General features: G+C 49.3%; 1 protein-coding gene across 1 annotated transcript; it reads right to left on the bottom strand.

The window, feature by feature from the left end:
* Positions 1-3873: 3873 nt before the first annotated feature.
* LOC145350491 (uncharacterized) lies at positions 3874-24759 on the bottom strand. The gene is made up of 6 exons (XM_080199691.1): positions 24641-24759; positions 22502-22517; positions 16057-16167; positions 9327-9384; positions 7446-7951; positions 3874-3993 (listed from the first exon to the last, which is right to left on the bottom strand). The coding sequence occupies exons 1-6, from the start codon at positions 24757-24759 to the stop codon at positions 3874-3876; spliced, it is 930 nt and encodes a 309-aa protein (XP_080055817.1).
* Between the last annotated feature and the right edge of the window lie 1213 nt (positions 24760-25972).

The raw sequence follows: 25972 nt of genomic DNA, 5'->3' as shown, positions 1-25972 counted from the left end.
CCACTCACCTGAAGAGGGGGCAGTGTTCCGAAAGCTTGTGGCTTTTGCTACCAAATAAACCTGTTGGACTTTAACCTGGTGTTGTGAGACTTCTTACCGTGTTTATCCCAGTCCAACGCCGGCATCTCCACATGCAGATTTTGTAGCAATGCCATCGAGCACATTTAACCCACGGATCCAGGAACATTTGCATTGTCCCTTCCTCCTGAGGGATCTTTCATCAAAGTACACCTCGAGAACCAGCATTCACCATGAAGGAGGTTTTGTTTTGATTTGATTTTGATTTGTTATTGTTACATGTATTACCATATAGTGAAAAATATTGATTCTTGCAAGCTATACAGACAAAACATACTGTTCATAGAGAAGGCAATAAGAGCGTGCAGAATGTACTGTTACAGTCATAGCTAGGATGTAGAGAAAGATCAACTTAATGCGAGGTAGGTCCATTCAAAATCTGACAGCAGCAGGGAAGAAGCTGTTGGTTGGTATGTGATGTCAGATTTCTGTATCTTTATTCCAAAGGAAGAATGTGGAAGAGAGAATGTCTGGGGTGCGTGGGGTCCTTAATTATACCGGCTGCTTTTCTGAGGCAGCAGGAAATATAGACAGAGTCAATGGATGGGAAGCTGGTTGGCGTGATGGTTGGGCTACATTCACGAACTTTTGTAGTTCCTTGCGGTCTTGGGCAGAGCAGGAGCCCATACCAAGCTGTGATACAACCAGAACAGATGCTTTCTATGGTGCATCTGTAAAAGTTGTTGAGAGTCATAGCTGACATATCAAATTTCCTTAGTCACAGTGTGGTGCAATGGGCAGCACCCCTGCCACTGGACCAGAGACTCCAGGTTCGAGTCCAACACTAGGACTAGTTGGGCACAGAAGGAGCATTCAGTGCGGCTCAGTGGATTAGTAATCAGGTTGGAAATCCTTCCCCTCTATTCCCCAGATGGTTTACAATCACACTATGGGTGTGAAGGTACGTTAACAACAATAACAGCAACAATCTTGTGTGGGGATAAACAAGCTTCCAGATCGGGTTAAAGGGACAGCTTCGAAACAGTATGAATGGTCCCTGGGGAGTGACAGAGCTTGTAAAATGAACTCTCAATCTGTCCCTTTGAAAGGTAGGGGCTAAGATTTGAAAATCATCTTAACCATCGTCATCAAACTGCCTCAAAGTGGGTTACACGGTCAATTATGCTCCGAATACGCGGGACGTTTGACAGTAAATAAAAATATCTTTCGCAAGTGGACTGAAATAGAGGGTACGGGATTTTAAACAGGAGACTGCTTCCTCATGAGTGTGAGTCATCCCAAACTATTTCATGTCTGAACCAAGTCATTGCCTTGAGGCAGTGTGTCAGTTTGCCAGGAACAACAGTGTGTGGTTTACTCAGCAAAGACGAACCAGCTGACGTGACACAAGAGCAGTGAACTTGAGGTTGCAGTGGGTCTGTTGTAACACATTCAGTTAGAGCACCTGCTGAGACAGCTCATCATTGCTGCTAAACTGTCAGGATAGCAATCCAACCCCAGACACTATTGAAAGCAGCAAAGAACACAGAGCACTCAGCACAAATTCTACACCAACACTATAGTTAAGAAAGCCCCACCAACGCCTCTACTTTCTCAGAAGGCTAAAGAAATTTGGTATGTCAGCTAGGACTCTCACCAACTTTTACAGATGCATCATAGAAAGCATCCTTTCTGGTTGTATCACAGCTTGGTATGGGCTCCTGCTCTGTCCAAGACCGCAGGGAACTACAAAAGGTTGTGAATGTAGCCCAATCCATCTCGCCAACCAACCTCCCATCCATTGACTCTGTCTACACTTCCCGCTGCCCCGGCAAAGCAGCCAGGATAATTAAGGATCCCACGCTCCCCGGACATTCTCTCTTCCACCTCCTTCCATTGGGAAAAAGATACAAAAGTCTGAGGTCACATACCAACTGACTCAGGAACAGCTTCTTCCCTGCTGCTGTCAGACTTTTGAATGGACCTACCTTGCATTAAGTTGACCTTTCTCTACACCCTCGCTGTGACTGTAACACTACATTCTGCGCTCTCTCCTTTCCTTCTCTATGAATGGTATGCTTTGTCTGTACAGTGCACAAGAAACAATACTTTTCACTGTATGTTAATACATGTGGCAATAATAAATCAAATCAAATCAAACAGCAGCATGCTGTAATTTTTTACCATTTACCACTGTTTGTGTTTGGTTCTTATCCAGGTGTGAGTGCTGTTTATGTTAGTACATGACCCTGCTCTCGTGGGAAACTCATCGAGGTATACAAAATTACGAGGGACATTGATAGGGTAGGGTAGAAAGAAGCCTTTCCCCTTAATAGAGTGGGAGTCAGGAGGCGAGGTTCTTCAGGAAGTATTCCCAACACTTTACACGGTTTTCCAATCCCACTTTGAATTCAGCCAATCAGAGCTCTCAGATTCCATCACAGTGGCAATTACAAAGAGCCTTCCAGAGAATTCCCTCTCTTCCCACTCATTTTGAATTTCTGTTTGGTGCGTGACGGGATATAACAGGGAAACCTGGAGTGCTCCATACACAATATCACCGCCACGGATTGCTCAGTTTTACTCAAAGCTGTTGTCCGATGCTGTCTGTATCTCCGCATGTCCCCACTCCGTAACAAACAGGTGCCCATTCTCCAGTGAGTAACAGAATGAAGAAAATCCAGCATTACTGATAACAATCCCAGCCTCGCAGCATCCCTCAGTAACACAGAGTGTAACAGTCACCCTCTTTAAAAACAAACAAGGGTATCTCTAGAATAATTGTAAAGAGAGATTAGCATCCACTGTAAAGAGGGTCTATTATAGAGAAAGATCAGATCACTGCCTCCAATCTAAAGAGTGTCTAAAGGTAGGTCCACGCTTACACAGGGGTTAGAGACCAATCAGAGCAAAACTCTTCTAAATGATGCGTACAGAATGGGGAGGGGCCCTACAATCAAGACCCTTTTTAAAGAGGAAGCTTACTCTCGGGATGTTGGGAATTGTGTTTTTTCCCTAACGTAGGGATAGTTTGGGGTTTCCCTGACATTATTTTCATGTTCAGTTTCTCCTTCATCGCAAGTTGTGACCAGTAACTGTGACCATTAAACATTCAGATTATTGTAGTTGCTTCACCAATCTCAGATGCGGAAAGAAACTTGCTGCCCAGTCTGGGCCCTCTGAGTGACCAATAACGGTAACCCGGTCACTTCTTCAAACTGAAGACCCATTGGCACGTTGGTGAATGGCGCAAGTGAAATAAATTCAGTAGTGGAGGCGGGTACAATTTTATCTTTTAAAAAACATTTAGACAGTTACATGGGTACGATGGGTATCGAGGGATATGGGCCAAATGTGGGCAACTGGGATTAGCTTAGGGGTTTAAAACAAAGGGCAGTATGGACATGTTGAGCTGAAGGGTCTTTTTCCATGCTCTATGACTCTAATACCCTTCGCAATAATACCCTCATCCTGAGAATAAATTAGACTTTTTGAAATAATTGAAATGAACAGTTATTCACTCTCAGTTTAATGATATTCAGAAAACCCCCAGGAGAAAACTGAGGGAAGGCATGGAGACATTTCACCCAGGAAACCCGCATTAAACTGCCCAGGGCAACTCCGATCTCCTGTTAAAACTCAACGACTGGACCATAAACCTGCTCCTTCAGCATGTGTTCATATCGAGTCAGGGTCTGCACATACGGACTGTGTTTCCTGTGTAGTGTTTAAGAAACAGGAGCCAGGAGGCCTTTCCAATCTGTTGGTGATGTCCTCGACCTACAGACTGTTTAGAAATCCCATCCAATCCTGGAGCAGTGGTTAAAAGCAGGGTTGCCTCAGCAGCATACAAGTTTACCCAGAGTCGTGCCGTTTGTTGTGTGTGCCAACAGAACAGCGATCCTCACTGATATTGGAATCAGCAGACACCCAATCATCCCTCGAGGCTTCGTCAAATGCTGCGTCCACCAATATCTGAAAAATGAAAATGGTGAACATGGAGTAGTTATTAACATTCCCGAGACCTGGTTCCGGAATATAGGAACAGGAGCATGCATCTTGGTCAGAAAAATGGGAAGATGACTTATTATCTAAATAGGGAGAGACGTGGAGGTGCTCTGATGCAGAGGGATCTGGGTGTCCTCATTCATGAATCACTGAAAACTAGCATGCAGCTACAGCAGATAATAAAGAAAGCAAATAGAATTTTTGCGTTTATAGCTAACGGAATAGGATATAAAGGTGAGGAAGTGTTCTTGCAACTATACAAGGCATTGTGAGGCCGCACCTGGAGTATTGCGCACAGTTTTGGTCCCCGTATTTGAGGAAAGATGTATTGGCATTGGAGGCTGTTCAGAGGAGGTTCACCAGATTGATTCCAGAGGTGAGGGGGTTTGTCGCATGAAGAGAGATTGAACAGTTTAGACCAACACTCTCTGGAATTGAGAAGGATGAGGGGAGATCAAATCGAGATATACAAGATGATAAAAGGTCTGGATAAAGTAGACGTGGAGCAGATGTTTCCTCTTGTGGGACATTCTAGGACGAGAGGTCACAGTCTTAGGATAAGGGACAGCAAATTTAAAACAGAGTTGGAGAGAAACCACTTCTCCCAAAGGGTTGTGAATCTGTGGAATTTGCCACCTCAAAGTGCAGTGGATGCTGGGACAGTGAGTAAATTTAAGGAAGAGATTTTTAATTGTTAATGGGCTGAAGGGTTACGGGGAGGAGGCAGGAAAATGGGATGAGGAGCATATCAGCCATGATTGAATGGTGGAGCGGACTCGATGGGCCGAATGGCCTAATTCTGCTCCTTTAGCTTATGAATTTATGAACTAGGAGGTAGTCGTTCAAGTTCCTGAGCCTGTTCTTTCATTCAAACATACCATGGACAATCTGTGATCCAATTCCATACTCCTTAATCCATGTGGTTAACAACCTCAGTTTTAAAATGAATAATGGACCCAGCACCCATTGCCAATTGTGGAGAGATTTCCAAACCTGTACCACCTATTGTCTGAAGGAGTGTTTCCTTTTCTGAGAAGTCTAGCTTTGAATTTTAAACTCTATAAATTTTGATTTATTCTATATCCGTGCATGACACTTTAATGGGCTATATCCCGATACACTTGAACTCTGATCCGCAACAGTTTCAGCATTTCACCGTTTAGAAAGTTCCCTGTTTTTCATCCTGTCTCCATCAAATACAGTAAGAAGTCTCACAACACCAGGTTAGAGTCCAACAGGTTTATTTGGTAGCAAACGCCACCAGCTTTCGGGGCTCTGCCCCTTCGTCAGGTGAGTGGGGAGTTCTGACCACAAACAGGGCATATAAAGACACACACTCAGGTTACAGGATACTGATTAGAATGTGAGTCTTTCCAGCTGAACAAGTCTTAAAGATGCAAACAATGTGAGTGGAGAGAGCATTAAACATCGGTTAAAAAGATGTGTATTGTCTCCAGACAGTACAGTAAGTGAGATTTTGCAAGCCTAGGCAAGTTATGGGGATTACGAAATAGTACGACATGAACCCAAGATCCTGGTTGAGGCTGTCCTCATGTATGTGGAACTTGGCTATCAGTTTCTGCTTAACGACTCTGCGCTGTCGTGTGTTGTGAAGGCCGCCTTAGAGAACGACAATCACCAGGCAAGACTGTTCTCTTCCTGTTGGCGAACATTTCAGTGGTCATTGGCATTCGGCCTCTGACCTTCAGGTAAGCGTTCTCCAAGGCGGCCTTCACGACAGCGCAGAGTCGCTGAGCAGAGACTGATAGCCAAGTTCCGCACACATGAGGACGGTCTCAACAGGGATCTTGGGTTCATGTCACACCATCTGTAACCCCCGTGACTTGCCTGGGTTTGTAAAATCTCACTTACTGTGCAGTCTGGAGACAACACACATCTCTTTAACCTGTGCTTAACCCTCTCTCCACTCACATTGTCTGCACCTTTAAGATTTGATTAGCTGTAAAGACTCGCATTCTAATCAGTATTCTGTAAGCAGAGTGTGTGCCTTTATATGCCCTGTTTGTGATCAGAACTCCCCACTCACCCGACAAAGGGGCAGAGCCCCGAAAGCTAGTGGCGTTTGCTACCAAATAAACCAGTTGCACTTTAACCTGGTGTTGTGAGACTTCTTATTGGGTTTACCCCAGTCCAACGTTGGCATCTTCACATCATGTCCATCAAATACTTCCAGGACAGGTACAACACAGGGTTAGATACAGAGTAAAGCTCCCTCTACACTGTCCCCCCATCAAACACTCCCAGGACAGGTACAGCACGGGGTTAGATACAGAGTAAAGCTCCCTCTACACTGTCCCCCCATCAAACACTCCCAGGACAGGTACAGCACGGGGTTAGATACAGAGTAAAGCTCCCTCTACACTGTCCCCCCATCAAACACTCCCAGGACAGGTACAGCACGGGGTTAGATACAGAGTAAAGCTCCCTCTACACTGTCCCCATCAAACACTCCCAGGACAGGTACAGCACGGGGTTAGATACAGAGTAAAGCTCCCTCTACACTGTCCCCATCAAACACTCCCAGGACAGGTACAGCACAGGGTTAGATACAGAGTAAAGCTCCCTCTACACTGTCCCCCATCAAACACTCCCAGGACAGGTACAGCACAGGGTTAGATACAGAGTAAAGCTCCCTCTACACTGTCCCCCCATCAAACACTCCCAGGACAGGTACAGCACGGGGTTAGATACAGAGTAAAGCTCCCTCTAACTGACCCCCCCCCCATCAAACACTCCCAGGACAGGTATAGCATGGGGTTAGATACAGAGTAAAGCTCCCTCTACACTGTCCGCCCATCAAACACTCCCAGGACAGGTACAGCACGGGGTTAGATACAGAGTAAAGCTCCCTCTACACTGTCCCCCCATCAAACACTCCCAGGACAGGTACAGCACAGTTTGGAGAGGAGACTAAAAGGATTGAAGGTGATCGGGAAAGCATGAGGCTGAACTGAAGAAAGGGAGTGAGGAGTTGATGCAATAAGAAAGACTGAAGAAGAAGGGATGGCGCAGTGGCACAGTGGTCCACACTGCTGTCTCACAGTGCCAGGGCCCTGGGTCACTGTCTGTGTGGAGTTTGCATGTTCTTCCCGTGTCTGTGTGGGCTTCCTCCAAGTACCCCAGTTTCTTCCCACACTCCAAAGGTGTGCAGGTTAGGTTGATTTGGCCATGTTAAATTGCCACATCCTGTGGGGTGGGATAGCAGAGTAAATATTTGGGGTTGGGAGGATAGGGCCTAGGTGGGATTGTGATTGGTGTAGACTCAATGGGTCAAGTGGCCTCCTTCTGGACTGTAGAGATTCTAAGTACTGGGGAGAGGAAAAGTGTGGGAAGGAAAAGGGAAATGATGGGTTTGACAGGTGAGAGCCAATGTTAATGTGTTGTAACTGATTTCTGACCTTGCTGTTGGGTGACTCACTGACCACAACATCGTCATTGATGTCACTGAAACATTTCTCAGGGATGGGTGGAGGTTCCTCTTCATCCTGTACATTCTCAGGACGTGTCGAAGGGCCGGGACGGTTCACTGATGAGCTTTGCTTTGGTTTTTTGCTGACTTTGGCATACACAGGTGCCAGTTTCCCCAACTGGCAGCCAGCTTCATCCCTGCCAACATCATCCTGAATGGTGAACTCCGTCTTTGGTGTTTCCAGGCTGAACTGTGTGGAAGCTGCATAGGGTGGTTCAATGGCGTCCTCTCCAAACTGCCCGTCTACGCCAGCTGCCAGCTCGCTCGCTGTTTGGTACACAGGGTCAACCTTCCCATCGGAACTCTCCTTACTGAGGGAGGCATTGGGAATCTCTGGCAGAGCCCTGCTGCATTGAGATGGGAAGTCTCCGTCTTCTGGTGTATCAGTCACATGTATGTCATTCTGCCAACTTACTTTGCGTGATCCAGGGGCACCTGTGATGGTCCAAGAGTAAGGGGAAATGTGATGTCACACACCTTACACCAAGACTGATCTTTAATGAAAGACAGAGCCTGAAGTCATGTGAAGCCTCATTCATGTCCCAAAGCCTTTCACAGACTACAGCCTACCTTTGAGGTGTAGATACAGCTGGGATGTAGGAACCCAGTGACAACTTTCTAACCCACAAACTCCCAGAGAGCATTGTGATGGAGGGTCTGTTTTTAGCGATAGTTCTTTGGAGGACACTGGGAAGAGCGTCCCTGCCAGCTTCAAAGGAATAACCTGTAAGTGACTTGGATTTAGGTCAGAGGGAGTTGAGTGCTGCCAGTTGAGAGTGTCACAATCCCCGAGTACGTGCTGAATGTCTTGAGTTGTGAAAATGCAATCAGCTCTTCAATGATTCAATCTGTGATGTAACTTCTGCAAACCAGTCAAAGATAATCTCACTGTCTGTTTATACACATGGTCATTGCGGCTAAAAGGATCAAGGGGGAAAGTGGGAATGGGATATTGAAAGTGCATGATCATATTGAATGGTGATGTAGGCTCGACGGGCTGAATGGCCTCCTTCTGCACCTATTTTCTATGTTTCTAACAAGTCAGTTTCAACACAAACCTTTCCTAATGAGCGGACTTGCCAAGTACATAATGACAAAGAACTGTGCCTCGTTGCAGATAACTGGGTGAAGTATGTACATGTGCCTCACCCACACGGTTGTGTGTATGCACATGTAAGACAGTCACTCTCACACACACTCGCACACACGCACCCACACACACTCATACTCACACACAGATACACACACACACACACTCTCTCTCACTGACACAAGAGATGCAGCGATATCCAACAAAGCCAATCGAGGAAACTCCTCCATTGCAGCAGCGGGATGTGGGATTGAGTCACTGTGATGATTTCACCGGCTCCAACATCCCAGCCTGTCACTCAGACACAAACGCAGCAGCTTCACAATTCTTAACCCACTGAACAAAGTGAAACTGAGGGCACAGCACTGAAACCAAATAGCTGAACGTAAAACCAGAACAGGGAGCTGGTAAGTAACACACACACACAGCAAACAAACCTCTCAAAGCACCGTCGCCACCACACTCAATCACCCTCGCATCACCCTCGCCTCACCCTCAGTCTTGCCTTATGTTCGCCTCACTCTTGCCCCCCCCCTCACTTCACTCTTGCCCACAGCCTCACTCTCGCCTTCCCCTCGTCTCACCCTCACCTCCGCCAACCCTCACCCTTGCCTCACCCTCACACTCGCCTCACCCTGACCCTGGGTATGTCACACACTCACTCTGGAACATGTTCTAGACTGGGCTGTCCGCTGGGTCCTGGGTTCTGTTCTCGCTTACCTTCTTTTATTGTTGCATTGGAGATGTTCTTTGGATAATTGGGATCTTCTAATTGGCTCTGGAGAAAGAGGACAGAATTTCCAATTATTTCAACTCAACGTAACTTGCATTATCACTTAAACAGAGAAAATTGCTGCAGGATTAGACCATTTGGCCCCTCGAGCCTGCTGCACCATTCAATATGATCATAGCTGATCACGCACTGTCATAAGAACATAAGAAATAGGAGCAGGAGTAGGCCATCTAGCCCTTCGAGCCTGCCCCGCCATTCAATAAGATCATGGCTGATCTGTCGTGGCTCAGTTCCACTTTCCCGCCCTCTCCCCATAACCCTTAATCCCTTCTCTTATCAAGAACCCATCAACCCGCTTCTTAAAAATATTTAGCAAGGCAGCCTCCACCACTTCAACGGGCAGAGAATTCCAGAGATTCACCACCCTTTGAGTGAAGAAGTTCCTCCTCAACTCCGTTCTAAACCGCCTCCCCTTTATCTTGAGGCTGTGCCCCCTAGTCCTACTGTCTTTTTTGAGCGGGAAGAGTCTCTCCACCTCTATCCTATCCATCCCATTCATCATCTTATACGTCTCAATGATATCTCCCCTCATTCTTCTAAACTCTAACGAGTACAAGCCTAGTTTATTCAGCCTCTCCTCATAGCTTAACCCCCTCAACTCTGGTATCAGCCTAGTGAACCTCCTCTGCACTCCCTCCAAGGCCAAAATATCCTTGCGCAGGTGCGGCACCCAAAACTGCACACAGTACTCCAGCTGCGGCCTCACCAATGCCCTATACAGCTGCAGCAAGACCTCCCTACTTTTATATTCAATCCCCCTCGCTATGAAGGCCAGCATCCCATTCGCCTTCCTGACCACCTGCTGCACCTGCAAGCTGGGTTTTTGCGACTCATGCACAAGGACCCCGAGGTCCCTCCGCACCGTCGCCTGCTGCAGTTTTTCGCCATGTAAGTAATAGTCCTTCCTACCATTCTTCCTACCAAAGTGGACCACCTCACACTTGCCAACATTAAATTCCATTTGCCATTTCCTGGCCCATTCGCCCAGCCTATCTAGATCCTTCTGCAGACTCTCCACACCCTCCGCACAATTTGCCTTTCCCCCAATCTTGGTGTCATCAGCAAATTTCGACACCCTACACTCGGTTCCCTCCTCCAGATCATCTATATAAATGGTAAATAGCTGAGGTAAATGGTATATAAATGGTAAATAGCTAGTCCTACTGTCTTTTTTGAGCGGGAAGAGTCTCTCCACCTCTATCCTATCCATCCCATTCATCATCTTATACGTCTCAATGAGGTCTCCCCTCATTCTTCTAAACTATAACGAGTACAAGCCTAGTTTATTCAGCCTCTCCTCATAGCTCAACCCCCTCAACTCCGGTATCAGCCTAGTAAACCTCCTCTGCACTCCCTCCAAGGCCAAAATATCCTTGCGCAGGTGCGGCGCCCAAAACTGCACACAGTACTCCAGCTGCGGCCTCACCAATGCCCTATACAGCTGCAGCAAGACCTCCCTACTTTTATATTCAATCCCCCTCGCTATGAAGGCCAGCATCCCATTCGCCTTCCTGACCACCTGCTGCACCTGCAAGCTGGGTTTTTGCGACTCATGCACAAGGACCCCGAGGTCCCTCTGCACCGTCGCCTGCTGCAGTTTTTCGCCACGTAAGTAATAATCCTCCCTACTATTATTCCTACCAAAGTGGACCACCTCACACTTGCCAACATTAAATTCCATTTGCCATTTCCTGGCCCATTCGCCCAGCCTATCTAGATCCTTCTGCAGACTCTCCACACCCTCCGCACAATTTGCTGTTCCCCCAATCTTGGTGTCATCAGCATTGGTGTCAGTGTCCCACTCCCACTTTCTCTCCATCCCCCTTGATCCCTTTAGCCACAAGGGCCGTGTCCAGCTCCCTCTTGGACGTTTCTAACGAACCGGCCCCAACAGCTTTCTGTGGGAGAGAATTCCACAGGTTCACAACTCTCTGGGTGAAGGAGTTCTTCCCCATCTCAGTCCTGAATGGCTTACCCCTTATTCTTAGACTGTAACATTCTCATGTGTGTAAATATATAATGTTACGAGCGTATGAATTAGGAGCAGGAAGAGGCAACTCGGCCAGTCAATAAGATCATGGCTGATCTGAGTGTATCCTCAACCCCACATTCTTGTCCACCCTGTTGTTAATCAAAGATCTATATAGCCCCGCATTAAAAATGTTCAAAAACTCTGCTTTTGAGAAAGATACCTCCAGAGACTCACGATCCTTTGAGAGAAAAAACTCTCCCCCCTCTGCCTTAAATGGCCGACCCTCATTTTTAAACAGTGACTCCTCATTCTGGATTCTCCAACTAGAGGAAACATCCTCTCCACCTCCATCCTGTCAATACCCCTCAGCATCTTAAATATTTCAGTTAAGTCATCTCTTATTCTTCTAAACTCCTCAAACCCAACCTCCCTAACCTTTCCTCAATAGACAACCCACAAACCTTCTCTGAACTGCTTCCAATGTATTTAAATCTTTCCTTAAAAAGGGGACCAATTCTGAATACAATTCTCCAAACATCCTGTACAACTGAAGCACAATCTCCCTATTTTTGTAATGAATTCCCCTCACGTTAAATAATATTCTATTAGCTTTCTGAATCCATTGTTGTACCTGTTTCCCAACTTTTTGTGATTCATGCACAAGGACTCCCAGATCCCTCTGCCTTTCTGAGCTCTACTGTCTCTCACTGCTTAGATAATAAGCTTCATTTTTATTCTTCCTGCCAAAGTGGACAATTTCACATTTTCCTACATTATACTCCATTTACCTGAATTTTATCCACTCCCCTAGCCTATCCATACGTAATAACAAAATACTCACCATGCACACTTCTCTCTGTCCTGTTTCCGGGATAAATTTGTCAATATCTCCTTTTCCGTGAACTGTCCCTGGTCTTCCATTCTTTCCCACCTCCTCCACCCTCTTTCCCATTCCATAATTCTGTAAATTTCTACTTTCGGTTCTATAGAAGGATCATTTAGACCCAAAGTGTTAATTCTGTTTCTCTCTCTACACACGCTGAGTTTATCCAGCGTTTTCTATTTTTACAACTTTTAGTTTAAGTTTAGAAGAATAAGAGGGCATTTCATTATAAAATTCTAACAGGGTTAGACAGGGTAGATTCAGAAAGAATGTTCCCGATGGTGGGGGAGTCCAGAACTAGGGGTCAGAGTTTGAGGATAAGGTGCAAACCTTTTAGAACTGAGGTGAGGAGAAATTTCCTCACCCAGAGGATGGTGAATGTGTGGAATTCACTCCCACAGAAAGTAGTTGAGGCAAAAACATTGTGTAATTTCAAGAAGAAATTAGATACAGCCCTTGAGGCTAAAGGGATCAAGGGATATGGGGGGGGTGGGGGGAAATCTGGAGATTGAATTTGATAATTAGCCATGATCAAAATGAATGGTAGGGCAGGCTCGAAGGGCTGAATGGCCTCCTCCTGCTTCTAGTTTCTGTTTTTGAGTAGTTTAATTTATTATTGTCACATGTATTGGGATACAGTGAAAAGCATTGTTTTACGGAGCAGGCCCAAAGCACAGAATGGCCTATACCTCTTCTAGTTTCTGTGTTTTATATGTCTCTATAGTTTTGTGTCATCAACATATTTAGCAACCATACATTTAGTCCTTTTATCCAAGTCATTGATATAAATTGTGAACAGTTGAGGCCCCGCACTGATTCCTGTGGGACACCACTTATCCCATTCTGCCAATCAGAAAATGATCCATTTTAGCCAGCTCTCTGCTTCCTATTAGCTAGGCAATCTCCTATCTATGCCAATATGTTACCCTCTACACAATGAGTTGTTGTTTTCTGCAATAACCTTTGATGTGGCATCTTATCAAATGCTTTCTGGAAATCTAAGTACAGTACATCCATCTGTTCCCCTTTACTCACATGTTATTTCCTCAAAAGAACTGAAATTAATTGGTTAAAGGTCTAGTATAGTCTGCTGTCTGGTTGCTTCACGAACTTGCTGTTCTTAAGACACTATCTATGAATTCTTCATCTCAGCTTCCTTCGTCTTTCTAATTTTCTAATGCGTACATAAAAATCCCCCATGATTATTGCCATATCTTTCCAAGAAGCTCCCATTTTTTCTTCTTTCATACTTTATCCTATGATGCTGTTACAATTCGGCAGCCTGGACCCCATTCCCACAAGTGACTTTTTGCTTTTATTATTTCTTATCTCCATCCAAACTGTTCTTACATCCTGACTTCCTGAACTTGGGTCCTCCCTCTCTGATGTGCTAACACCATCATGAATTAACAGAACCACCCCTCCACCTTAACTTCCCGTCCTTCCTAAATGTTAAGAAGTGACTGACCTCAGGAAGGAGCGGTGCTCTGAAAGCTCGTGATTCCGGATAAACCTGTTGGACTTTTACCTGGTGTTGTGAGACTTCTTACTGTGCCACATGTCGGCAACCCCACATCATTCCTAAATGTTAGATAATTTTCAATATTCAGGTCCCAGTCTATGTCGCCCTGTAGCCATGTCTCTGTAATGGTTATCTGATTGTATTGATTTATTTTGATTTGTAGTATCTGTTCATCTGTTTTGTTTCGGGTGCTGCATGAATTCTGATAGAGAGCATTTTTGTCCTTATATTTATTTTAGAATTCCCAGCTGATGTACCCTTTGATTCTCTGCCCCTTCATTTCCTATATTAATACCTTCCTCTTTTATTTTGTCTCTACGATTTGATTTACCATATCTTCCCAAATTAGACACTTCTCTTCCACGATTCAGTTTAAAGCCCTCTCTGCCTCCCCAGTTAAGCTGTTTACTAAAACACCAGTCCGAACACAGTTCAGATATAAACCGTCCCATTGATACAGCCCCCGCTTCCCGCGGCCCTGATGCCAGCGTCCCTCAAACTGAAACCCATTTCTCCAACTTTGAGCCGCTCATTCATCTCTCTAATCTGATTTGTCCACTGCCAATTTGCACGAGGCTCAGGTAATGATTCTGAGATTATTACTTTGGAGGTTCTGTTGTGTAATTGAGTGCCTCGCTCCTCATAGTCTCTATGCAGAACTTCTTTCTGAGTTCCACCTGTAACATTGGTACCGACATTGACCATGGCAATGGGATAGAACATAGAACCCTACAGTGCAGAAACAGACCCTTCGGCCCATCGAGTCTGCACTGACCACAATCTCACCCAGGCCCTATCCCCCATATCCCTACACATTTACCCGTTAATTCCTCTAACCTACACATCCCAGGACACTAAGGGGTAATTTTAGCTTGGCCAATCAACCTAACCCACACATCTTTGGACTGTGGGAGGAAACCGGAGCACCCGGAGGAAACCCACGCAGACACGAGGAGAATGTGCAAACTCCACACTGACAGCAACCCGAGCCGGGAATCGAACCCAGGACCCTGGATCTGTGAAGCAGCGGTGCTAACCACTGTGCTACCGTGCCGCCCCATATCCTGGATCCTCCCCCTCCCACTGCAAGTTCCTCTCTAGTCCTGAGGTGATATCCCGAATCTGGCACCAGACAGGCAACACAGCTGCCTAGATTCTGGTTCCTTGCTACTGAGAGCAGCTTTACTTTCCTAACAGTGTCAATCCCCTGACTATACTGTCTCCTACTACCAGTACGTTCTGTTTAATTCCCCACACGTGCCTGGCTGCCAGTATCATGATGCCCTGCTCTACAGCCCTCATTCATCTCCCGACAAGCCGCAAGAACCTCCAATTTGTTGCCCAGCTGCAATGGCCGAGGTTCCTCCACTCCCACTTTCTCCATTCCCTTACCTCTCTGTCTCACAATCACATTCTCAGGTGATGTTAACCTGAGAGATGTGACTACCAGCTGGAATAAAGTGCCCGGGTAGTGATCACGCTCCCTGATGTGTCGCGGTGGCTGCGGCTCAGCCTCCAGCTCATTGACTCTGAGCTAAAGCTCCTCGAACTCTAGATACTTCCTAAAGATGTGGTCACCATGGATTGCAGTCACGTACAGGAGCTCCTGCATACTGATACAACCAACAATGTTGTCTTTTAAAAAGCATTTAGATAGTTACATAGGTACGGTGGATATAGAAGGATATGGGCCAAATACGGGCAATTGGGATTAGCTTAGTGGTTTAAAAACAAGTGGCACAGACAAGTTGAGCCGAAGGGCCTGTTCCCATGCTGTAAACCTCTATGACTCTATGACCCTTACACTCTATACCCCTACCCCCATACCCATACACCCCTACACCCCATACCCCTACACCCCATACCCCTGCACCCCATACCCCTACATCCCAAACCCCTACTCTCCATACCCCTACACCCCATACCCATACACCCCATACCCCTACATCCCAAACCCCTACTCTCCATACCCCTACACCCCATACCCATACACCCCTACACCCCATACCCCTACACCCCTACACCCCATACCCCTACACCCCATACCCCTACACCCCTACACCCCATACCCCTACACCCCTACACCCCATACCCCTACACCCCTACATCCCAAACCCCTACTCTCCATACCCCTACACCCCATACCCATACACCTCTACTCCCAATCCGTACAGCCCTGTACTCCATACCCCTGCACCCCATACCCCTGCACCCCATACTCCTACATCCCATACCCCTGCACCCCATATCCCTACATCCCATGCTGTAGTCTCAACTTACAATTCTGAGGAGTTGAGAGTCACTTTTAGCCTCTGTGTAGCCCCTCTCTGTGAAAAATTGAGCTGATTTTCTGCAGGAGAAAGAGATGGTAAATGTTAGAAAATCTCTGACCTACTTTGATCCACTCGAGTCATGATGTGGAGATGCTGGGGTAAACACAGTGAGAAGTACCTGATACGCTGCAGGAAAGGATGTCCTGAAGCATGGTACATTGGGGAGACCATGCAGATGCTACGACAACGGATGAATGAACATCGCTCGACAATCACCAGACAGGATCGTTCTCTTCCTGTTGGCGAACACTTCAGCAGTCACGGGCATTCGGCCTCTGATCTTTGGGTAAATGTTCGCCAAGGCGGCCTTCACAACACACAACAGCGCAGAGTCGCTGAGCAGAGACTGATAGCCAAGTTCCACACACACGAGGACAACTTCAACAGGGATCTTGGGTTCATGTCACACTATCTGTAACTCCCATGACTTGCCTGGGTTTGCAAAATCTCACTAACTGTCCTGTCTGCAGACAATACACATCTCTTTAACCTGTGCTTAACCCTCTCTCCACTCACATTGTCTGTGAGTTTAAGACTTGATTACCTGTAAAAACTCGCATTCCAACCATTATTTTGTAATTTGAGTTTGTGCCTGTAAATGCCCTGCTTGTGAACAGAAATCCCACTCACCTGGTGAAGGAGTAACGCTCCAAAAGCTAGTGGCTTTTGCTACTAAATAAACCTGTTGGACTTTAATCTTCACAGAAATCATAGAAACCCTACAGTGCAGAAAGAGGCCATTTGGCCCATCGAGTCTGCACTGACCACAATCCCAGCCAGGCCCCACCCCTATATCCCTACACATTTACCCACTAATCCCTCTAACCTACGCATCTCAGGACACTAAGGGGCAATTTTAGCATGGCCAATCAACCTAACCCGCACTTCTCATTGTGCTGATCCACTCTAAGAAGTCTCACAACATCAGGTTAAAGTCCAACAGGTTTATTTGGTAACAAACGCCACTAGCTTTCGGAGCGCTGCTCCTTCGTTAGGTCAGTGGTGAGTTCTGATCACAAACAGGGTAGATAAAGACACACACTCGGTTTACAGAATATTGGTTAGAAAGTGAGTCTTTACAGCTAGTCGCTAGAGCTTTACAGCAACTCCCATTCTCCTCAGTATTCTGTAAACTGACTGTGTGCCTTTATATGCCCTGCTTGTGATCAGAACTCCCCACTCACCTGACGAAGGGGCAGCGTTCCGAAAGCTAGTGGCGTCTGCCACTAAATAAACCATTTGGACTTTAACCTGGTGTTGTGAGACTTCTCACTGTGTTTACCCCAGTCCAACGCCAGCATCTCCACATCATTGACCCCCTCTGCCAGCTCTGCGCCAGACTGAGTGTGTACAGGCATGGTTTGTACAGTGTGAAATCATACAGGCTAATCGGTTCCATTCTCGGTTAGTGCTGAGGTCAGTTGATGATGGATGCTGAGTGATTGGAACAGGACAGTGGCATCGTTAACCGCTGGAATCTGTCTCTGACTCACCCCCTGCTGACCCTCACCCTTGCTTGAAGCTGTCAGTCTCCAGTTCAAAAGGAAAAGTGCTGAGCTGAGACACAGCCACACAAAGCTACCTTTAAACTAACCTGAGCTGGCTGCTACTCACAAACAGTTAGTTTTATCCCCAGGGAGGAGTGCATCGATAACCATTTCACGCAAATGAGGATTCATTTCATACAGACATATTTCAAGAATGAACTCACCACAAGCCAGAGAGATGCTTGACACACTCGCCCCCAGACACACTCGCCCCCAGACACATTCGCCCCCCAGACACACTCGCCCCCAGACACACTCGCCCCCAGACACACTCGCCCCCAGACACACTCGCCCCCAGACACACTCGCCCCCAGACACACTCGCCCCCAGACACACTCGCCCCCAGACACACTCGCCCCCCAGACACACTCGCCCCCAGACACACTCGCCCCCAGACACACTCGCCCCCAGACACACTCGCCCCCAGACACACTCGCCCCCAGACACACTCGCCCCCAGACACACTCGCCCCCAGACACACTCGCCCCCAGACACACTCGCCCCAGACACACTCGCCCCCAGACACACTCGCCCCCAGACACACTCGCCCCCAGACACACTCGCCCCCAGATACACTCGTCCCCAGACACACTCGCCCCCAGACACACTCGCCCCCAGACACACTCGCCCCCAGACACACTCGCCCCCAGACACACTCGCCCCCAGACACACTCGCCCCCAGACACACTCGCCGCAGACACACTCGCCCCCAGACACACTCGCCGCAGACACACTCGCCCCCAGACACACTCGCCCCCAGACACACTCGCCCCCAGACACACTCGCCCCCAGACACACTCGCCCCAGACACACTCGCCCCCAGACACACTCGCCCCCAGACACACTCGCCCCCAGACACACTCGCCCGCAGATACACTCGCTCCCAGACACACTCAGCCCCAGACACACTCGCCCCCAGACACACTCGCCCGCAGACACACTCGCTCCCAGACACACTCGCCCCCAGACACAATCGCCCCCAGACACACTCGCCCCCAGACACACTCGCCCCCAGACACACTCACCCCAGACACACTCGCCCCCAGACACACTTGCCCCAGACACACTCACCCCCAGACACATTCACCCCCAGACACACTCGCCCCCAGACACACTCACCCCCAGACACACTCGCCCCCAGACACACTCGCCTCAGACACCCTCGCCCCAGACACACTCGCCCCCAGACACACTCGCCCCCAGACACACTCACCCCCAGACACACTCACCCCCAGACACACTCACCCCCAGACACACTCGCCCCCAGACACACTCGCCCCCAGACACACTCGCCCCCAGGCACACTCACCCCCAGACACACTCACCCCCAGACACACTCGCCCCCAGACACACTCACCCCCAGACACACTCACCCCCAGACGCACTCGCCCCAGACACACTCGCCCCAGACACACTCGCCCCCAGACACACTCGCCTCAGACACCCTCGCCCCCAGACACACTCGCCTCAGACACACTCGCCCCAGACACACTCAGCCCCAGACACACTCACCCCAGACACACTCGCCCCCAGACACAGTCGCCCCCAGACACACTCGCCCCCAGACACACTCGCCTCAGACACACTCGCCCCCAGACACACTCGCCCCCAGACACACTCACCCCCAGACACACTCGCCCCAGACACACTCACCCCCAGACACACTCGCCCCCAGACACACTCGCCTCAGACACACTCACCCCCAGATACACTCGCCCCCAGACACACTCGCCTCAGACACACTCGCCCCCAGACACACTCACCCCCAGATACACTCGCCCCCAGACACACTCGCCTCAGACACACTCACCCCCAGATACACTCGCCCCCAGACACACTCGCCTCAGACACACTCGCCCCCAGACACACTCGCCCCCAGACACACTCGCCTCAGACACACTCACCCCCAGATACACTCGCCCCCAGACACACTCGCCCCAGACACACTCACCCCCAGACACACTCGCCCCCAGACACACTCGCCTCAGACACACTCACCCCCAGATACACTCGCCCCCAGACACACTCGCCTCAGACACACTCGCCCCCAGACACACTCACCCCCAGATACACTCGCCCCCAGACACACTCGCCTCAGACACACTCGCCCCCAGACACACTCACCCCCAGATACACTCGCCCCCAGACACACTCGCCTCAGACACACTCGCCCCCAGACACACTCGCCCCCAGACACACTCGCCCCCAGACACACTCGCCCCCAGACACACTCACCTCAGACACACTCGCCCCCAGACACACTCGCCTCAGACACACTCACCCCCAGACACACTCGCCCCCAGACACACTCGCCCCCAGACACACTCGCCTCAGACACACTCACCCCCAGACACACTCAGCCCCAGACACACTCACCCCAGACACACTCGCCCCCCCCAGACACACTCGCCCCCAGACACACTTGCCCCAGACGCACTCGCCCCAGACACACTCGCCCCCAGACACACTCGCCCCCAGACACACTCGCCTCAGACACACTTGCCCCAGACACACTCAGCCCCAGACACACTCACCCCAGACACACTCGCCCCCAGACACACTCGCCTCAGACACACTTGCCCCAGACACACTCAGCCCCAGACACACTCACCCCAGACACACTCGCCCCCAGACACACTCGCCCCCAGACACAGTCGCCCCCAGACACACTTACCCCAGACACACTCGCCTCAGACACACTCGCCTCAGACACACTCGCCCCCAGACACACTCGCCTCAGACACACTCGCCCCCAGACACACTCACCCCCAGATACACTCGCCCCCAGACACACTCGCCTCAGACACACTCGCCCCCAGACACACTCGCCCCCAGACACACTCGCCCCCAGACACACTCGCCCCCAGACACACTCGCCCCCAGACACACTCACCCCCAGACACACTCACCTCAGACACACTCGCCCCCAGACACACTCACCTCAGACACACTCGCCCCCAGACACACTCGCCTCAGACACACTCACCCCCAGACACACTCGCCCCCAGGCACACTCGCCCCCCCCAGACACACTCGCCCCCAGACACACTCGCCCCAGACACACTTGCCCCAGACACACTCACCCCCAGACACACTCGCCTCAGACACACTCGCCCCAGACACACTCGCCCCCAGACACACTCGCCCCCAGACGCACTTGCCCCAGACACACTCGCCGCAGACACACTCGCCCCAGACACACTCGCCCCCAGACGCACTTGCCCCAGACACACTCGCCGCAGACACACTCGCCCCAGACACACTCACCCCCAGACGCACTCGCCCCCAGACACACTCGCCCCAGACACACTCGCCCCCAGACACACTCGCCCCCAGACGCACTTGCCCCAGACACACTCGCCGCAGACACACTCGCCCCAGACACACTCGCCCCCAGACGCACTTGCCCCAGACACACTCGCCGCAGACACACTCGCCCCAGACACACTCGCCCCCAGACACACTCACCCCCAGACGCACTCGCCCCCAGACACACTCGCCCCAGACACACTCGCCCCAGACACACTCGCCTCAGACACACTCGCCGCAGACACACTCGGCCCCGGCCCACTCGCCCCCAGACACACTCACCCCCAGACACACTCGCCCCCAGACACACTCGCCCCCAGGCACACTCACCCCCAGACACACTCGCCCCAGACACACTCGCCCCCAGACACACTCCTCGCCCCAGACACACTCGCCCCAGACACACTCACCCCCAGACACACTCGCCCCAGACACACTCGCCCCCAGACACACTCGCCCCAGACACACTCGCCCCCAGACACACTCGCCCCCAGACACACTCGCCCCCAGACACACTCACCCCCAGGCACACTCACCCCCAGACACACTCGCCCCAGACACACTCGCCCCCAGACACACTCCTCGCCCCAGACACACTCGCCCCAGACACACTCGCCCCAGACACACTCACCCCCAGACACACTCGCCCCAGACACACTCGCCCCCAGACACACTCGCCCCCAGACACACTCAGACATGACCTGGGTTTAATACAATTGGTAGAAAGAGCAGAGTGAGAGTTGAGGAGTTAATGTCTTCACCCAGAAGTTGGTGGGACTTCACTGCCCGAAAGGGTGGAAGAGACTGAATCATCACTGATTGTAAAATATACTCAGATACACAGTGAGGAAGCTGGAATCCAGACCAAGAACTGGCAGGAGCGATCAGAGTGACTTTTCATAAATCAGCATGGACACAATGGACCAAATGGCCTCATTCTGTGCATAAATTGCTGTGATTCTGGATTTGGACTAAGGTTTTATTTACCTGGTCTAATGTCTCCTTAATTTCCTCAGTGTCCGACTGTGCTCGATTCCACTCTTGTGAAGTAACTTGTGTTATGTTCTGGTGTTACTGCTTGACCAGTCCCCACTCCTTGTCCCTCTCTCATGTCACCAGCCCCTTACTGTGAATTCACATGTGGCTAATGAGGAGTAGCAGGGTTGGAAATGAAAATCTCAGCAAACTGTAGCAGCAGAGAAACAGGAATGGGGCGTTTCTGACAGTCTTTCCTCATCCCACAGGGAATGCCTGAGTAGGGAACTCATACATTGGAAATACTGAACGTGAAACGATCAAACTCAGAAATTAATAACATGGAAGGAAGCTCCACCTAATTCACACTCTGTCACTGTGGTAATCACACGGTGTAGAGATGCCGGCGTTGGACTGGGGTAAGCGCAGTAAGAAGTCTCACAACACCAGGTTAAAGTCCAACAGCTAGTAAACAAAATAAATCTGTTGGCCTTTAACCTGGTGTTGTGAGGCTTCTTACTGTAATCGCAGGACCTAATGATAAGGGACTTATTGACTAACCACGTGATCACTGAGTCTACAACAGAACCAAACATGTGGTGGAGAGCTTTGGGACCCAGCTCTGCACTGTTACCCACACCTCCCACACATCATGTCTCCACTTAGTCAAATAATGAGTCTCGGAATGTTACTTTCAGAAAGAAATCTATTTGATACAAATCGCTACTCGCAGTTTCTTGCCCTCATGATATTTGCAAGAATACATGTTATCTGCTAAACAATTTGCCAAATAATTATTTGCTAAATAATCCTCAATGTGCTAAAATTATGCCGATGCCAATTTAAGATTGCTAAATGTGCTCACAGTGTGGTGTATTTATGTGTTCTGGAAGCTGCATATATTAATACACAGAGCTCGGTTCTTTGAAGACAGAAAGAACAGATGCACACATTGCGCCTGTTTCAGCCATTTGGCCATTCACTAGTTCATTCCTCAGGGCAATGCCTTGACCAATCAGAGCCAAATTTCAAACAATACTTACAAGTCAGTTGCCATCAATTGGCTATGCTTTTACCAATCAGTGTCCACTTGTCAATCAATCAACATTTTCTTCTCATTCAGTGCAAGTTGTTCTTTTTCCCTCTTATTGGTATCCTTGCAATGTGTCCTGATGAGTGCAAGGTGAAAAGCTTCTACAAAATGTCCTTTTTTCAGGAATACTCAAAAACTAGTTTCCTAAATATCCAAATTAGTCATTTCAGCCAATTAGGATTCATTGTATCTCTGACCAGACTATCACAAGCTGTGTAAGTACTTCAATCAATCCCTCTGCCTCCTTCAGCCACTCATCCTGTTGATTCACAGCCTCCCCAGCTCAATCCCAATTCTTGGGGTGACACAGTGGTACAGTGATTAGCACTGCTGCCTCACACCAGGGACCTGGGTTCGATTCTCGGCTTGGGTCACTGTCTGTGCAGAGTCTGCACATTCTCCCCGTGCCTGTGTGGGTTTCCTCTGAGGGCTCCGGTTTCCTCTGAAAGACGTGCTGGTTAGATGTATTGACCGTACTAAATTCTCCCTCAGTGAACATAAGAACATAAGAAATAGGAGCAGGAGTAGGCCATCTAGCCCTTCGAGCCTGCCCCGCCATTCAATAAGATCATGGCTGATCTGTCGTGGCTCAGTTCCACTTTCCCGCCCTCTCCCCATAACCCTTAATCCCCTCATCAAAAACCCATCAACCCGCGTCTTAAAAATATTTAGCGAGGCAGCCTCCACCACTTCAACGGGCAGAGAATTCCAGAGATTCACCACCCTTTGAGTGAAGAAGTTCCTCCTCAACTCCATTCTAAACCGCCCCCCCCTTTATCTTGAGGCTGTGCCCCCTAGTCCTACTATCCTTTCTGAGCGGGAAGAGTCTCTCCACCTCTATCCTATCCATCCCATTCATCATCTTATACGTCTCAATGAGATCTCCCCTCATTCTTCTAAACTCTAACGAGTACAAGCCTAGTTTATTCAGCCTCTCCTCATAGCTCAACCCCCTCAACTCTGGTATCAGCCTAGTAAACCTCCTCTGCACTCCCTCCAAGGCCAAAATATCCTTGCATAAGTACGGCGCCCAAAACGGCACACAGTACTCCAGCTGCGGCCTCACCAATGCCCTATATAGCCGCAGCAAGACCTCCCTACTTTTATATTCAATCCCCTTCGCGATGAAGGCCAGCATCCCATTCGCCTTCCTGACCACCTGCTGCACCTGCAAGCTGGGTTTTTGCGACTCATGCACAAGGACCCCGAGGTCCCTCTGCACCGTCGCCTGATGCAGTTTTTCTCCACATAAGTAATAGTCCTTCCTACCATTCTTCCTACCAAAGTGGACCACCTCGCACTTGCCAACATTAAATTCCATTTGCCATTTCCTGGCCCATTCGCCCAGCCTATCTAGATCCTTCTGCAGACTCTCCACACCCTCCGCACAATTTGCCGTTCCCCCAATCTTGGTGTCATCAGCAAATTTCGACACCCTACACTCGGTTCCCTCCTCCAGATCATCTATATAAATGGTAAATAGCTGAGGCCCCAGCACCGAACGCCAGAGTGTGGCGACTCGGGGATTTTCACAGTAACTTCGCTGAAGTGTTAATGTTAGCCTACTTGTGACAGTAATAAATAAACTTAAACTTCCCTGCTCTTACCTTGTGCAGTTCCCACAGGTGATCAGCAGCAGGATGAGCAGCAGCAAGGACAGGGTGAAGAACAGTCCCAGATGCATTGGATAGGGTCCAGAGGTCAGGGACCAAAACTCTGGACCCATTATCAAAGATGGAGTTACAAGATGCTGGAGTTAATTCATCTGAAACAGCGATAATAAAATTCCTCACTGACAGAGATTCCAACAGAAAAAATCAGGACAATTGATTCAGAAAGTCAGGTGTTCAGAAGGTTATGGGATAGGTGTTCAGTGTGATCGCGGGGGCAGAGATCTCCATTCCTGGGGCAACGTACTGCCCACAGAGGGTCAGGGTCTTGTCTACCACAGGCCTAGATCCCACCTCCACCCCCCCCACCCACATTAATTAGAAATGTAAAAATCAACCACTTAGCCAGGGGGAGGAGAAACTGGGAAGCAGGGGGATTGTGACCTCCTTTTAGCCTCTGAAAGGAAGCTTTGCTGGCGTTTATGCCGTTAAAATGTCCTGGGATTTGGGGCGTCACGGGCAAGGTCGGCACTTGTTGCCCACTGGGTTGGCTGCGCTGGGAGGTGCCATTAGGCCTTATCCATGGTGTAGCAGTTTGATATAGCGGGAGGTTCACAAGATTATGAGTGGCATGGACAGAGTGGATAGTCAGATAACCTTCCCGAGGGTGGAAAAGGACGAGGTTTAAGGTGTGTGGGGAAAGTTTGGAGGAGATGTGCGAGGCAGGTTCTTTTACACAGAGGGTGGTGAGTGTCTGGAACGTGCTGCCCGGGGGGGGGGGGTGATGGGAGCAGGTACGATTGCGGCATTTAAGGACCAACTAGATAAACACTTGAATAGACGGGAATGGAGGGATACCGACTCCATTATTGCATAAGATATTAGTTCAATGCAGGCTTAGATCATAAAACCATAAGACACAGGAGCAGAATTAGGCCACTCGGCCCATCGAGTCTGCTCCACCATTCTATCATGGCTGATATTTTTCTCATCCCCATTCTGCTGCCTTTTCCCCATAATCCCTGATCCCCTTATTAATCAGGAACCTATCTATCTCTGTCTTAAAGACACTCAATGACCCGGCCTCCACAGCCTTCTGCGGCAAAGAGTTCCACAGATTCCCCACTCTCGAGCTGAAGAAATTCCCCCTCGCCTCTTGGAGGGCCGAAGGGACTATTCTATTGTTCGTTTGTTTGCTCAGCTACTTCTGAAGGTAGTGAGCAGACTATCCACTCTGGATGGGAACAGATCGAAACACAGGCTGGGTCACCAGGGATCTCTCTCCGACTAGAACGAGTCAGACCGGAACTTTCTACATCCATCTGGCAG

The sequence above is a fragment of the Carcharhinus amblyrhynchos genome, chromosome 12 (genome assembly GCF_965287045.1).
Source record: "Carcharhinus amblyrhynchos chromosome 12, sCarAmb.v2.hapA, whole genome shotgun sequence".
Lineage (NCBI taxonomy): Eukaryota > Metazoa > Chordata > Chondrichthyes > Carcharhiniformes > Carcharhinidae > Carcharhinus > Carcharhinus amblyrhynchos.
The sequence above is the reverse complement of the archived record's forward strand: the minus strand, read 5'-3'. Positions and strand labels throughout refer to the sequence as shown.

Excerpts from the sequence above, each read along its gene's own strand:
- LOC145350491 (XM_080199691.1), bottom strand. The coding sequence starts at position 24,759 with ATGGGTCCAGAGTTTTGGTCCCTGACCTCTGGACCCTATCCAATGCAT. Across the intron at positions 7,952-9,326 it reads CAATGCAACAATAAAAGAAG|GTGCCCCTGGATCACGCAAA; the intron begins GTAAGCGAGAAC and ends GGACCATCACAG. Across the intron at positions 3,994-7,445 it reads GTGAGTCACCCAACAGCAAG|ATATTGGTGGACGCAGCATT; the intron begins GTCAGAAATCAG and ends TTCATTTTTCAG.